The following is a 13,808-nucleotide window of genomic DNA, read 5'->3' as shown; positions in this document are numbered from 1 at the left end:
GGGGGGCCGGCCGCACCGGGCGCAACATCTGGGGTTAGGGCAAATCCATGGGTTAGGGGGCGCAAATCCACGGGTTAGGGGGCGCAAATTACTTGCCTTGCCCCGGGTGCTGACAACCCACGCTACGCCACTGTCTTCACCCAACCCAGGCATCCCTCCTTCCTTCTTCCCTGCTGGGCATCTGGTACAGGAAAGAGGAAGGTGGGTCTGTCTCCTTGCTGGGCTGCCGGGGAGCCCCTCTCCTGGGCACAAGGGACGCTCTGCTCTTTGGGACTACAACTCCCAGCCACCCCCAGCTGGCACGGCCCGGGCTGGTGGGAGTTGTAGTCCCAAGCGCCTGGCGGGCACCACCTTGGCCAGGGCTGGCCTCAAGCCAGGGCACACGGTTCTGCAAACTGCCTCAAGGCCCCAGATTCATAATGAAGCAGCGTGTATATATATATATATATATATATATATATATATATATATATATATATACCTTTAGCTCGCTGAAATGCATAAAAATAACTCTGAAAATGCCCCCCAGCTGCATTGAGGTTCATCAGCACTCTGCACATGCCCAGAGGCGTTTCCTTCTAGGCTTCAAAGGAATTGAGCTGTTAGATGCGCCTCCCTTTCTTCACATCATTCAAGCGCGGGTTTGGACGCGAGGCACTCTGCACATGCACAGAGATGGGAGACAGGTCGTCAATCACTAAGGGCTTCCCGCTCTCCCCCCCCCCCCACCAGCCCGGCATCCCGTTGGGAGAACGGTCTGCCAGTCAGAACGCGTCCCGCCTTTTCCTAGTGCAGATTGGTTAGTTGCGTTGCCATTCAAACTTTTAGTGCCCGCCTCTGCTGAGGTGAGACTGAATCTGATTGGCCTCCGTCTTATTCCCTCAGACTCCCAGCACCCACCCTCCCAGAGGGAAATTGCTGATTGGTCCGCCTCGTTGCCACTCTTCGCCCTCTTGTTACCCCCAAGGCCGTCAAAGGACCTGACCCGCCTCAGTCACCTCACGCCGCCTCAGTCTTTCAACTGTTGGCGCCAAAAGTACGGGTGGGCGTGGCCACTTTGCTGATTGGTCACCCTTCTCTCTCTCTCCCTCCGAGCGCTGTGATAAGCCCGGACTCACATTGCTTGCTCAGTGATTGGTCAATAGTTTCACGCCCTGCCTCTATGAATTCCATTGGCTGAGGCAGGCGCGAGGCAAAATCACGGAGCGCTTTCAGTCTGGGGGTGGTGGCCTTAGGAACCGCCTCCTTGGTAAGGGATTGGCCGAAGCGGTAGTCAGCGCCCTTCGCGGATCTCTCATTGGCTAACAGCCGCCCCCTCACTTCTCCCTCCGCCCGCGCCCTTGATTGGAGCGAAAGGAGGAAGAACCCGACGGCCCGTTTCCACGCCATTGGTTGCCTGCTTCGGCTGCTCCCCGCCCGACGCGCCGCGATTGGCGGCTCCCCGCGTGGCCGGCTCCTCATAGGCCGAGGCGGCTCCTCAGGACCCGCCCCCTTTGGCTGGGGTCTCGCCGCTCCTGCCCGCGAGCTCTCAGTCGGCCAGCGGCTGCCTCAGCGAGCACAGCGGAGCCTGCGGGATGGCGGCGGGCGAGGGCGGGGCCGACGCGCTGCCCCCGCCCTCCCCCTCCTGGCCCGGCCCGCTCCCTGGGCCCGAGCGGGCCTTGGAGGAAGCGGCGGCTTCGGGCAGCCTCAGCCTGGCCGGGCGGCGCCTGAGACACTTCCCCGGTGGAGCAGCCCGGCGCTGGGACCTCAGCGACACCACGCAGGCGGGTGAGCAGACCGGCCACGCCCACCTCCCCTGGCCCCGCCCCTGGCTCCTCCCCTTCCCGCTCCCTCCCTTTCCCACCTCGTTTCCCAGCAACCAACCCTTGACCACGCCCACAGGTGGAGAAGCTCCCCCCTCCTTTGGGGGTCTTCATCTTTCTGGCCACGCCCCTCTTTTGGCCACGCCCTCCCAAGCCACCCTCTTTCGAAATTATCGATTGATTGCATTGTGCTGGTATTGCATCTTTCCCCCCCCCTCCAAGTTCTGTGCATGGTTCCTCCCCATGGTAATTTAGTCCCCCCCCCACAACAACCCTGCGAGGTAGGTTCCAGCCTTTCTCAACCTGTGGGTCCCCAGATGGGGTTGGACTACAACTCCCATCACCCCTATCTAGCAAGGGATGATGGGAGTTGTAGTCCAATGACATCTGGGGACCCACAGGTTCAGAACTGCTGGACCGTTAGGCTGAGAGGCAGGCACTGGCACCCAGGGTCACCCAAGGAGCTTCATATGTGCTGAGTGGAGGATTTGAACCCTGGGTTTGCCCTCATTTAATCCCCACAACAGGAGGGAGGCGAGGTTGAGAGGGGTTGACTGCCCCCCAAGGTGGCTTTCAGATCCAGATTCCCCATCGTCTCCTCTTTATTTACACAACTTCCCTGCAAGGTAGGCCAAGGTGAGAATGGGCTAGGCAGGGAGTCGGATTTGGGCCCTACTGCCCCGGCCCAGTCACTTTATGAGGCCAGCTGCACCCTGGGCCGCTTTTGGATCTTGTCCTTGCATCAACTCCGCTGCTCTTTCAGTACCAGGATTTCCTCGCCTTTCTTCTGGTGATCCCCAACATCACTCTTGTGTTGGGGAGTTCCAAAGGCTTTCCCTTGTCCTCTATTTTGGTTGTAGCTGCGTTTTGGACCGCCAAGTGGTTTTTGGGGTGGTTGTTGAGCGATGTGGCAGAATCTTGCCCAGCTCCTGCAGGAGACCCCGTCTCTCCCGCGGGCCTGCGTGTGAGTGAAGAGGCCGTGCAAGGGCTGGAATGGGGCCTCCAAGCCGAGGGGAGCCGGGAACCTGCCTTCCGGTGTCGCTGTGCCATCTATCACATTTGCCCAGGAGCCAGACCTGAACTCTGCCCATGAAAAATTCCCACCCCATAAAACAAGAGGGTCACTACAGCTGAAACAACAGGGGCACCAGGATGCCCAAAGTCAAGTGGCAGCTTCTGGGAACCGTAGCCGCCAGGATTTGCAATAGTGTGGGGTTGGGCTGGATGCCTGAGTTGAGATTCCTGCCTTGCAGCGGGTTGGGCTAGAGGACCTTTGAGTGTCCCTTTCAACTCCATGATTCTACCCCGGGGATGGAGGAAATTGTGGCCCTCCACACGTAGGACCCCGGCTCCCATCCGCCTCCGGCAGCGTGAGTTACAGGTGATGCCGAAAGTTGTAGTGCGCCATCATCTGAGGGCCACAGCCCCCTGTTCCTGCCTTAGCACCCCAGTGGAGTTAGCAGAAAGACTTTTTAGCGAGTGCGTTTGAGTGTGCCTGCCAAGGCAGGCGACTTCCTTCACCTTGAGGGCGAGGTTTTTCTGTCTCTTTCTGGTGAAGGAAATGGGCGTATCTGACGGCATCTCCGGAGAATCTCTGGTTCTTGCGGAAGCCCAGCCCTTGCTTGGCAGATCTTTGCGATATGGGGGGTGGGAGAGAAAAAAGACCCTTCGTGCCCTTTGCTGCCATTCCTAAGCGGGTAGCCTTGGCATCTGCCTTGCCCTCGACAGCAGGGTGTCTTCAGCCAAATCCCTCCTTTTTTTACAAGGAACACACCATGAGTTAATAATGTTTTTCTGACACTAGAACCACCCCGGTCTCCTGTTCTTTGGGGATGAAGCTGGGAAGGTGGCGGTGGCAGCAGCAACTGCTTCAGCCAAGTTGGGGGGGGTGTCTTCTGGTTTCCAGCGTGTGACACTTGTGGCAGTGACAGCCTGCGAGGGGGGGTCAAGACGGGGAGCCTTCCTTTGCATGCGCCAGCCTCGCTCTCTCTTCCTGTGCCGCTTTGCATAGCTTCCTCACGCAGCCGTTCTGCAAATGTGCTGTCGATGGCTGACTACTTCTCTCCCACTCTTCCTCCCCCCCCCCCAGCAACGCTTCTGCCATTTGGAGTGCGGGAGGCCTCCTGTCACCCGCAAATCCCTGCCACCCGCACCCTCGCTTGGTGCAAGGGCTGCTTGGTGGGCAGGAGGGCTGGGGGTGGGCTGTGGGGGAGTGAAAAATAGCTCCCTCCCCCTTGGAAGAGGTGAGTCAGCAGAGGCTGTGCAGCGTGTTTTGCTCTCGCAGCCTCCCAAGCTGGCTGGCTGGCTGCTGAAATGACTTCCAGGGCTAGCGTTGTTGTCCGGTGTGAAGTTAAAAAGGTAAAGGGACCCCTGACCGTTAAGTCCAGTCGTGACCGACTCTGGGGTTGCGGCGCTCATCTCGCGCTTTACTGGCCGAGGGAGCCGGCGTACAGCTCATGTGGCCAGCATGACGAAGCCGCTTCTGGCGAACCAGAGCAGCGCACGGAAACGCCGTTTACCTTCCCGCCAGAGCGGTACCTATTTATCTGCTTGCACTGGCATGCTTTCGAACTGCTAGGTTGGCAGGAACAGGGACCGAGCAGCGGGGGCTCACCCCGTCGCGGGGATTCGAACCGCCGACCTTCCAATCGGCAAGTCCTAGGCTCTGTGGTTTAACCCACAACGCCAGTTAGCTGCTGGGAAGTATCCCTGCTTTCATTCCCCAACCCCTCCAAGGTGAAAGATCTGTTTCCCACAGCAGCCGGCCAAATGGTTCCCAGAAGCCCACAAGCCAGAGATGTGTAGGCAGAAGCCTCTTCTGTGTGCTGAGTGACCCACGGACAGATTTCTCCCCTTCCTGAAGTTGCTTTCAAATTCCAGTTTCTGGAAACTGCAGGAGGGGAGAGTTGCAGCTTGCGGGTATCCCACAGGTATACAGGATGCTGGACTAAGAGGGCCCCCCACTGGCCAGATCTAGCGGTCTCTTCTTACGAATTTGTTTAGCCCTCTTTGGGCTCCAGCCAAGCTGCTTCCCATCTCTGGGTCTTGTGGCAGGGAGTTCCAGTGGGCAAGGGTGGCGCCGCTGTGTCAGGGGGCGCTTCCTCTTTTGTTCAGCACAGATGGCGTGAGGTAATGACTTCTGTCCCTGTGGTGGGAAGAAACAGTTGAGCTGCCTGCCCTCTTCCAACCCTCCTGAATTAGGTCATGGGGAAGTGGCGATGCAGAACCGGAGCAAGTTGCCTCTGAGGTTTTTTGGGGGTGTGAATGCCGCTTTTGCAGCCATCCTAATCTTGCTTTCCTCTCCTAGTTTATAGCAAAATCCTATCCATGTCATAGAGTCACAGAATTGCAGAGTTGGAAGGGACACCGAGGGTCATCCAGTCCAACCCTCTGCAATGCCTGCACACGGAGTCCAGCCAGCCTGATGCAGTGGGCAAACATTAATCCAGAACTTGGGGGAGATCAGGGTTCAAATCCCCACAGGGCCATAAAGCCCACTGGGCAACCGTGGACCAGTCCCACTCTCAGCCTGACCCACCTCACAGGGCGGTTGTGAAGATAAAAATGGAAAAATGTTTATACCTCCTTGAATTGCTTGGAGAAAAGGTGGAGTAGAACTCTAGTCATACGAATAAAAAAGGCAATTGCGTTCAGGATTCTAGCCTTGTGTCTTTGTTTGCAAGATTGTGAGAGGTAGGAGCTGTGGGGGTCCTCCCAGGTTTGTTGGTTGTGTGAAAACTTGGACCTCGCTGTGCTTGGGACCAGTGAGAGGTGGGACAGAGAACCCAGAGAGATCCTGTGACCATCTCAGATATGTATAGATATAATCTTTTTATTGGATTCCAGCAAAAGATCACACCCATCTTGACACTTACTGACTCAGTTTATATAGGTAAAGGTAAAGGGACCCCTGACCATTAGGTCCAGTCGTGACCGACTCTGGGGTTGCGGCGCTCATTGGCTGAGGGAGCTGGTGTACAGCTTCCGGGTCATGTGGCCAGCATGACAAAGCCGCTTCTGGTGAACCAGAGCAGCGCCTGGAAACGCCGTTTACCTTCCCACCTGAGCGGTACCTATTCATCTACTTGCACTTTGACGTGCTTTCGAACTGCTAGGTGGGCAGGAGCAGGGACCGAGCAACGGGAGCTCACCCCGTCAAGGGGGTTCGAACCGCCGACCTTCTGATCGGCAAGCCCTAGGCTTTGTGGTTTAACCTCCAGCGCCACCCGCGTCCCAGTCAGTTTATATACATCATGCCAAACCAGAGTTTGAGCTCTCAAATACACAGGGGCTGTCACAGTTTATTACTTATTTGTTGTTAAATTTATATGCTGTCCTTCTTCCAAAGGCGCCCAGGGCAGCAAGTGATGTACGTTTCAGAAACATATTTAAAGCAGTTCCAATACAGATGTAGACTAGGAAAGATCTCAAAAGGTTTGTTGGAAGAGGAGCCCCCCCCCCCGCTTTTGCTTTGCCTGCTCAGTCTCTAAGGCGCGTTGTGCTCCAATGCAGGAACAGCAGCTGCTAGGGGCGGTTTGTCAATTCACCCCCCAAACATAGAGCAACCGTGGCTTGCAAATTCTCTTCCAGCCGCAGTTTCCGCTTCTGGTTTGCTGGTCAGCTGGAAACCTTGGTTTGTCAACACGGACATCGCACTATACATGGAAGAATGTTAGCTTTCTTAACCTTGGTTTGGTGTGATAATTTGAATTGTGACACGCTGTGTAACAGAACAGACTTGTGTGTGGGAGAGAGAATTCGTATAAGTGATGTGAATTGGGAACATAATTATTGAAAGGCTGGATTTGCAAGGGGGTGAGATTCGCAACTAGATGTAAGATGTCCTTCCTGGATGAAACGGCTCAGGGCCTTGGAGTGCTGTCTCATCTTTAGCCTTGCTCAGCTTGGCCTGGGGGAGTCCACTAAAAGGTGCCGTTTTATCCCCGCCAGAACTGCCAGGGCTCATGTTGGGCTTGGCACTGATGGCATCCTTGAAAGGCAGCCTTTGCCTCTCACCTCTGGCCTCCGGAGGTTCTGGACTACAGCTGCCCTCAGCCCCAGGCAGCATGGCAGCAAGATGATGCCAGGGTTGTTGGGCGCTTCCATCCCAAAGCACCCAGAGGGCACCAGGTTGGCAGAGGCGGCTTCAAGGCCAGGCCCAGCTGGCACAAGCAGACAGATCTTGCTGGAGGTGACTCTAGCATGGAAAAACTGAGTGGGAGAGTTGCAGACTCCTCTCCCTTCCACCTTGCCTTGCGGCAGATTAACCCGCTGTGGTGCATGAGGCCTGCTCGGCTCGGTCCCTTCAGCAAAGCTGGAAGTTTGCAGATCAGGGCTGTTTTGTGATGGCCCATGGCAAAATCAAAGGCAGTTTTGCAAACGCCTGGGCCTGTGTTTGCATTCCTCTTGGGCCCTTTCCTGGTTCGTGAGTGTTGTTAGCCTGTTAGAAAGAAGAGTAAGCCCAATTTTTAAACATGGTTACCTGTATTTGCGGGATGCGGGAGGCGCTGTGGTCTAAACCACTGAGCCTTGGGCTTGACGATCGGAAGGTCGGTGGTTCAAATCCCCGCAACGGTGTTAGCCCCCGTTCCTTGGTCCCTGCTCCTGCCAACCTAGCAGTTCGAAAGCACTTCAAAGTACAAGTAGATCAATAGGTACCGCTCCGGTGGGAAGGTAAACGGCATTTCTGTGCACTGCTCTGGTTTCGCCAGAAGCGGCTTAGTCATGCTGGCCACATGACCCGGAAAAACTGTCTGCGGACAAACGCCGGCTCCCTCTGCCAGTAAAGCAAGATGAGCGCCACAACCCCAGAGTCGTCCCCGACTGGACTTAACTATCAGGGGTCCTTTACCTTTTACCTGTATTTGCAGGTGCCGGTGGCGGAAGACTGCCTCTTTATGCTCTGAGCCTGCAGTGGCTCTGATCTGGGCACTCTTTCCATGTCCATGAGCTGCTTCGTCCTGGAGCCAGCTTCCTTAAAAGCCTTATTTGTTTAGGGAGAGGTGGGTCAGGGGCTGGCCTGCCAGTTGCCCAGCTGGCTGCCTGGGCTGCCAGTTCCGAGGAGGAGGAGAAGCTTGGCATGCCCTGGGCAGAAAGTGAGAGAGTTCCTGCATTTTTCTAGCATGCTGTAAGCTGCTCCTGTGACCGACTTCTGAAGCGAAGCACTGAGTTTGCATAGATGAGGCCCCGGTGATCTCCAGAGGCAAGTTTCTCAGCAGACGGGTTGTGTGGCAGGAGGCTGTGGACACTCCCAGTTCCAGTTCTGTTTGGGGAAGTCTTGGTTTTCCCCCCTCCTGATATCCAGGCCTCCCTGAGATTATGCTTTTTTAAAAACATTCCCTTAGATGTTTCTGTGACAAAAGCGGAGAGCAGCAGGGGCGCCTGGCCGCCCTACATGCAGCAAAATGTGGATTGCCTGGGTTGGTGGGATGTGCTTGCAGATAATCCAACTATTTTAAAGTGACCCTTGAATCCGTTGGACCCGACCGCTCTGCATCTTGCAGGACTGTTTCAATGCAGCCTTGCAAATAAGTTCACGAAAGTTACCTTCCCCCAAAGAGACCTCTGCTGGTCTGCTCACCAGTGTTAGTTGTGTCGGCCACATCAGCAGCCCCTTGTGTGGGTGGGTGGATAGCAGACCTACCAACCAGTAGTCCTGGGTGATATAGCGATATATTGTCCGAAGCCAGTTTGAAGTCCATATCGTAATCTTGCTTTCATAATTTCTAAGCTGGTGATATAATCACGAATCATGATGTGTGGGTGGGTGCTATGCAAAAATCACAATGCGGGGGAAACCGTGAAGCCATCCAATGCCTCTGCTTAGCTCCACCCTTATTTCAGACACTGTGATGTACTGATATATCACAATGTTTAAAGGTAAAGGGACCCCTGACCGTTAGGTCCAGTCGCGGACGACTCTGGGGTTGCGGCACTCATCTCACTTTACTGGCTGAGGGAGCCGCCGTACAGCTTCCGGGTCATGTGGCCAGCATGACTAAGCCGCTTCTGGCAAAACCGGAGCAGCGCACGGAAGCACCGTTTACCTTCCCGCCGGAGCAGTACCTATTTATCTACTTGCACTTTGACGTGCTTTCGAACTGCTAGGTTGGCAGGAGCAGGGACCGAGCAATGGGAGCTCACCCTGTTGCGGGGATTCGAACCGCTGACCTTCTGATTGGCAAGTCCTAGGCTTAACCCACAGCACCACCCACATCCCATCACAATGTTTAGCTGGTGATATATCACAGTGTTGAAAACCAGGTATCACCCAGCCCTACCAGCCAGGTCCAGTTTTCAAGGTCCAGCCTTGCTTGCTTGGAGATGATTCTTAACTTGCCGCTGGCAAGCAACTGTCAGCAAGCCGCCTTCGAGTTCTGGTGCCCTGAGGCCTCGGGAGAAATTATTTTTTTAAAAAAATTAAAAAAGAAAACCCCCAAATCCTGGAAATACGAGTGGGCTGTTAGGGTAGTTCATGCTGAATTATCTTTCGTGCTGAAAAATCTGCCTTCCTGTGTAATTCTGTATTATTATTATTAAATTCATCCCCCGTCCTTCTGGCTGGGTCTCCCAGACAGGTTGTTAAAACTGGCTCAGGGGCTTCCGTCCCCCTCTTTATGTCCATGCCACCTTGCCCCCCTCCCCGCCATTCCCTGGGACTTGGCAGTGCCTTATGCTCCGTCCAGATTGCCTGCGTGGCTATGGGAGCCTGCTTGCTCCAAAACCAGGCAGCGAGAGACTATTCCAGGAAGCCATCTGCACTCCAGAGCAGCTTTCCAAAGCTGCTCACGGGCAGTTGGAACACAAATGTGGAGGGCTCCTTTCCCCTTCTGATAGATTCTGCCCAACTGGCTAAATCTCGCCGTCTCTGCAAGGCTTCTGTGCCAGGCAGATGCCCCTGTCTCGCCTCACCTGAGGCTCCACGCGGAGCCATTCCCAGCCTGTATCCCAAATGGGAGGCTGTCTCTTCTGATTCCAGGAGCGAGTGGGAGCTTGGGGCCTGAGTCTCCGAGGCCAGAAGGGAGCCAAGAATTTTGCTGAGCTTCCCCCTCGGCTTGGCTTCCGGGAATCCACGCCTACCGTGAGAAAAAGTTAGGAAATATTGGGCTCTCGGGGCCTTTTGCAGCTGTGTGTTTCCCTCTGGGAGAGCTGGAACGGGGAGGGGGGGCCTGGAACAAGGGGGAGGGATAGGAAAGCGGAAGTTGGAATCTCCCTTTTGACCCAGGCTAGTGGTCAGGGCAGTGATGGGACCTGGAAACACAACTAGCAAGGCGCAGCATCCCCGTCCCTAAGAGAATCTGAAGGGCCCGGTGGATCGGGCAAATGGCCCACCCAGGAGAGCATCCTGCTCTTGCAGTCAGTGTTAGAAGTAAGCCAGGCGCGTTTTGCGACTGGCGCAGGTCCAGTTGCAACCAGCTGGAGATCTCTGGACACCAGGTTGGTTGGTGATGGACATCTCCATCTGGCTGACCCCTCCAGCTTCCTCACGCAGGTCGGCAGAAGAGCTTATTCCAGGCTTCCTAAACCTCGACCCTCCAGATGTTTTGAAACTACAACTCCCAGCATCCCTGACCACTGGTCCTGCTAGCTAGGGATCATGGGAGTTGTAGGCCAAAAACATCTGGAGGGCCGAGGCTGAGGAAGCCTGGTTCATTCACTGCATTTATATCCCCCCTTTTCCTCCAAGGAGTCCATGGTTCACCCCCCCCCCATTTAATCCCTACAGCAACCCTGCGAGGGAGGTGAAGAGGCTGCGACTGGCTCCAAGGTCCCCCGGGGAGCTTTAGGGCTGAGTGGGGATTCGAACCCAGATCTCCCAAGTCTCGGTCCAGCACTCCCACCACGGCACCACCCTGGCTTCCTAGAGTCCTTCTGCGACGGGGCAGCTCTCTGAATTAAGTCAGCGAATCAATAAGGGGGAAGCAAAATGCCACTTAGAGCAGGATCCGAAATATTTCCCTGGAAGCTTGAATGTGGATCGTTTTGTTTGATAACGTGGTGTAAACTGCTTTGAGATTCGTTCTTTACAATATAAAGTGGTTTAGAAGTGTGGGTGTTTAGACATCCCATTGCAGCAACCATAACCTCGGTTTAAGGTGCCGTTTGGCAAGTAGACTATGAGTTTCTAGCCCAGTGACCAAGCAGGTGCCTCTACTGGGAAACCCGCGAGAAGCAGACCTCTCTTCTTCTGTGGTTTCTAGCTACTTGTGTGCAGAAGCAGGGCTGCCTACAAACCAGGACTCCCACTTCCCAGTCTCTCTTGCCGGTACCCATCTAAGAGAGACGCCACCAAGTGACTCCCGTGACGCCCAGGGACTGTGGGGAATCCACAGCAACTAGCCGGGGTTGACGGGGGCTGCAGTCTGAAACTTCTCAGGGGTGGGGAAGGTTGGGGAAGGCTGCCCTGGCGAGTCCCCTGCCTGATCCTGGGAGTGGCGGCTCTCTGGGGTCTTCTCCCACCCTGTCCCTCCCGCTCTCCCTTTCGCTGAATGCACTTGAGCCCGTCTCTTCTCCTCCCCCCATCAGTCCAGCTGCCAGGCAAGACAATGGAGGCAGCGCACGGGGAGCTTTTCTGCTTTTGTCGGCCAGAGCGAACAGCTGCCCTCCTCATTCCGGCAGGCGCACGGTCGGCCGAGAAACTCCGCATCATCCCCACTTGCGCCGCAGGGGCAGGCCGGAGCGACGGCCTCTGGGTTTGGTGCGGCTTGTCATCTCCGGTTAAGTTGACGCGGAGGCCAGGGAGGGGGGCTTTGTGTCGGGAAGCTGCCCCCACCCACCCTGACAGCAGGACCCTTTGTGGCGCACGCTCTCCCCCACTGTGCCAGCACCCCATGAGAGAAAGAGAGCTGTCCCTTTTCTGCCGACCTTGGGATAATTGGTCCTCCTGCCCCTTTTGAGCCCTGTCCCATGCTAGAGTTTGGGGGGAGTGTGATGTGCGAGAGGGGTCGTCTCTGATAGAGCCAAGGCCCAAGTCCGCTTTCTGGAGTCGTCTTTCTCAGAAGGGGTGTGAATTCGGGGAGCGACCATGCCTTGCAGGTGGAAGGTCCCAGGTCCAGGTCCTGGGAAGGGCCAGGAGACACACCTGCTCAAAAACCTGGAGTAGCGTTGCCCCTCCTCCAAGACTTTGGCCACCTCATGAGAAGAGAAGACTCCCTGGAAAAGACCCTGATGTTGGGAAAGACGGAGGGCACAAGGAGAAGGGGAGGACGGAGGACGAGATGGTGGGACGGTGTTCTTGAAGCGACCAGCATGAGTTTGACCAAACTGCGGGAGGCAGTGGAAGACAGGAGGGCCTGGCGTGCTCTGGTCCAGGGGTCATGAAGAGGCAGACACCACTAAATGACTAAACAGGAACAACAACAACAACAACAACAACAACAACAACAACCGTTGCCCATCAGTGCGCACCAGCCTTGGGTCTCCAAGGTGCCCTTGAGCTACAACTTCCACACACCCCCAACCGCTGGCCATGAGTGCTGGGAATTGTAGTCCAAGAACACCTGGGGACCCGAGGTTGAGCTGAATGGACTGCAATAGTCCGTCCCAGTAAAAGGTGGTTTCTGTCATCCAAATGTAGCCTGGGACCAGCACAACCATTGGCCAAGTATTTCCGTGGGCTGGGCGATGGCAACCAGGGTCCAAAACATCTGGAAGGCTGATCTAAGTCTCCTTAAGGAAGTAGATTCCCACCAAGCACCCAGAAGAACTTCCTGGCAGTAAGAGCTACTCTGTAATGAAACGGGAGGTTGAGGACGCGTCTTCCTTGGAGGTTTTTGAGCAGAGTTTGCTGGGTAACCTGTCATCATCATCATCATCATCAACATAAAATTTGTTATTTATACCCCACACATCTGGCTGGGTTTTCCCGGTCACTCTGGGCGGCTTCCAACAGAACACCAAGAACAATAATAAAAAAGCAACAGCATCAGACATTACAAAACTTCCCTAAACAGGGCTGCCTTCAGATGTCTTCTAAAAGTCTGGTAGTTGTTTTTCTCTTTGACATCTGATGGGAGGGCGTTCCACAGGGCGCCACCACCGAGAAGGCCCTCTGCCTGGTTCCCTGTAACCTCGCTTCTCGCAGGAAGAACCACCAGAAGGCCCTCGGAGCTGGACCTCAGTGTCCGGGCTGGACGATGGGGTCGGAGACGCTCCTTCAGGGATACTGGGCTGAGGCCATTTAATAAATAATAATAATAATAAATTTTATTTATATCCTGCCCTCCCCAGCCGAAGCCAGGCTCAGGGCGGCTAACAACAATAAAGCAGTACAAAAGTACAGCACAAACAACACTCTAAAATCATTCATTATAAAATTAAATAAATTCCAGCCACTGGCCACCATTGGGCCAGAGCTCTGCGAAGATTGCCGAGGGAGGGAGTCAGGCTGTGCCCTGGCCAAAGGCCTGGCGGAACAGCTCTGTCTTGCAGGCCCTGCGGAAAGATGTCAAGTCCCGCAGGGCCCTGGTCTCTTGTGGCAGAGCGTTCCACCAGGTCGGAGCCACAGCCGAAAAAGCCCTGGCTCTGGTTGAGGCCAGCCTAACTTCTCTGTGGCCTGGGACCTTCAAGATGTTTTTATTTGAAGACCGTAAGTTTCTCTGTGGGGCATACCAGGAGAGGCGGTCCCGTAGGTATGAGGGTCCTAGGCCGTATAGGGCTTTAAAGGTTAAAACCAGCACCTTAAACCTGATCCTGTACTCCACCAGGAGCCAGTGCAGCTGGTATAGCACCGGGTGAATTTAGGGCTTTAAAGCACCAACACTTTGAATTGTGCTTGTAAACGTACTGGGAGCCAGTGTAGGTCTTTCAGGACTGGTGGTATGTGGTCTTGGTAGCCGCTCCCAGATCCCTGCATTCTTTGCAGAGGGTTGGATTGGATGATCCCTGGGGTCCCTCTACAATTCCATGCTTCTGCATCTCTGCTGTTGGCCTTGAGGTTCAGGCAGGATTTCCGTTGAAAGAGTTGGTTCTTAAGGCAACCTGGTTCCCATCCCGACACTTTAGGGC

At 55.2% G+C, this 13,808-nt stretch overlaps 1 protein-coding gene across 3 annotated transcripts in view; it reads left to right on the top strand.

The window, feature by feature from the left end:
- LRCH4 (leucine rich repeats and calponin homology domain containing 4) overlaps positions 1 to 13,808 on the top strand; it is a 66,764-nt gene that overhangs the window by 1,421 nt on the left and 51,535 nt on the right. The window contains exon 1 of one of the 3 annotated variants that reach the window (XM_083580952.1): positions 1,526 to 1,767. The exons of 1 other annotated variant lie outside the window; for it this stretch is intronic. In XM_083580952.1, coding sequence (XP_083437078.1) covers positions 1,575 to 1,767 — 193 coding nt within the window. In that variant the 5' untranslated portion in view covers positions 1,526 to 1,574. Of the gene's footprint in view, positions 1 to 1,525; positions 1,768 to 13,808 lie in introns of those variants that run through there. One more of the 3 variants, XM_083580950.1, reaches the window with a different exon arrangement.

The sequence above is a fragment of the Podarcis filfolensis genome (assembly GCF_964270895.1).
Source record: "Podarcis filfolensis genome assembly, chromosome: 13".
NCBI lineage: Eukaryota > Metazoa > Chordata > Lepidosauria > Squamata > Lacertidae > Podarcis > Podarcis filfolensis.
This window is presented reverse-complemented; position numbering and strand designations above follow the sequence as displayed.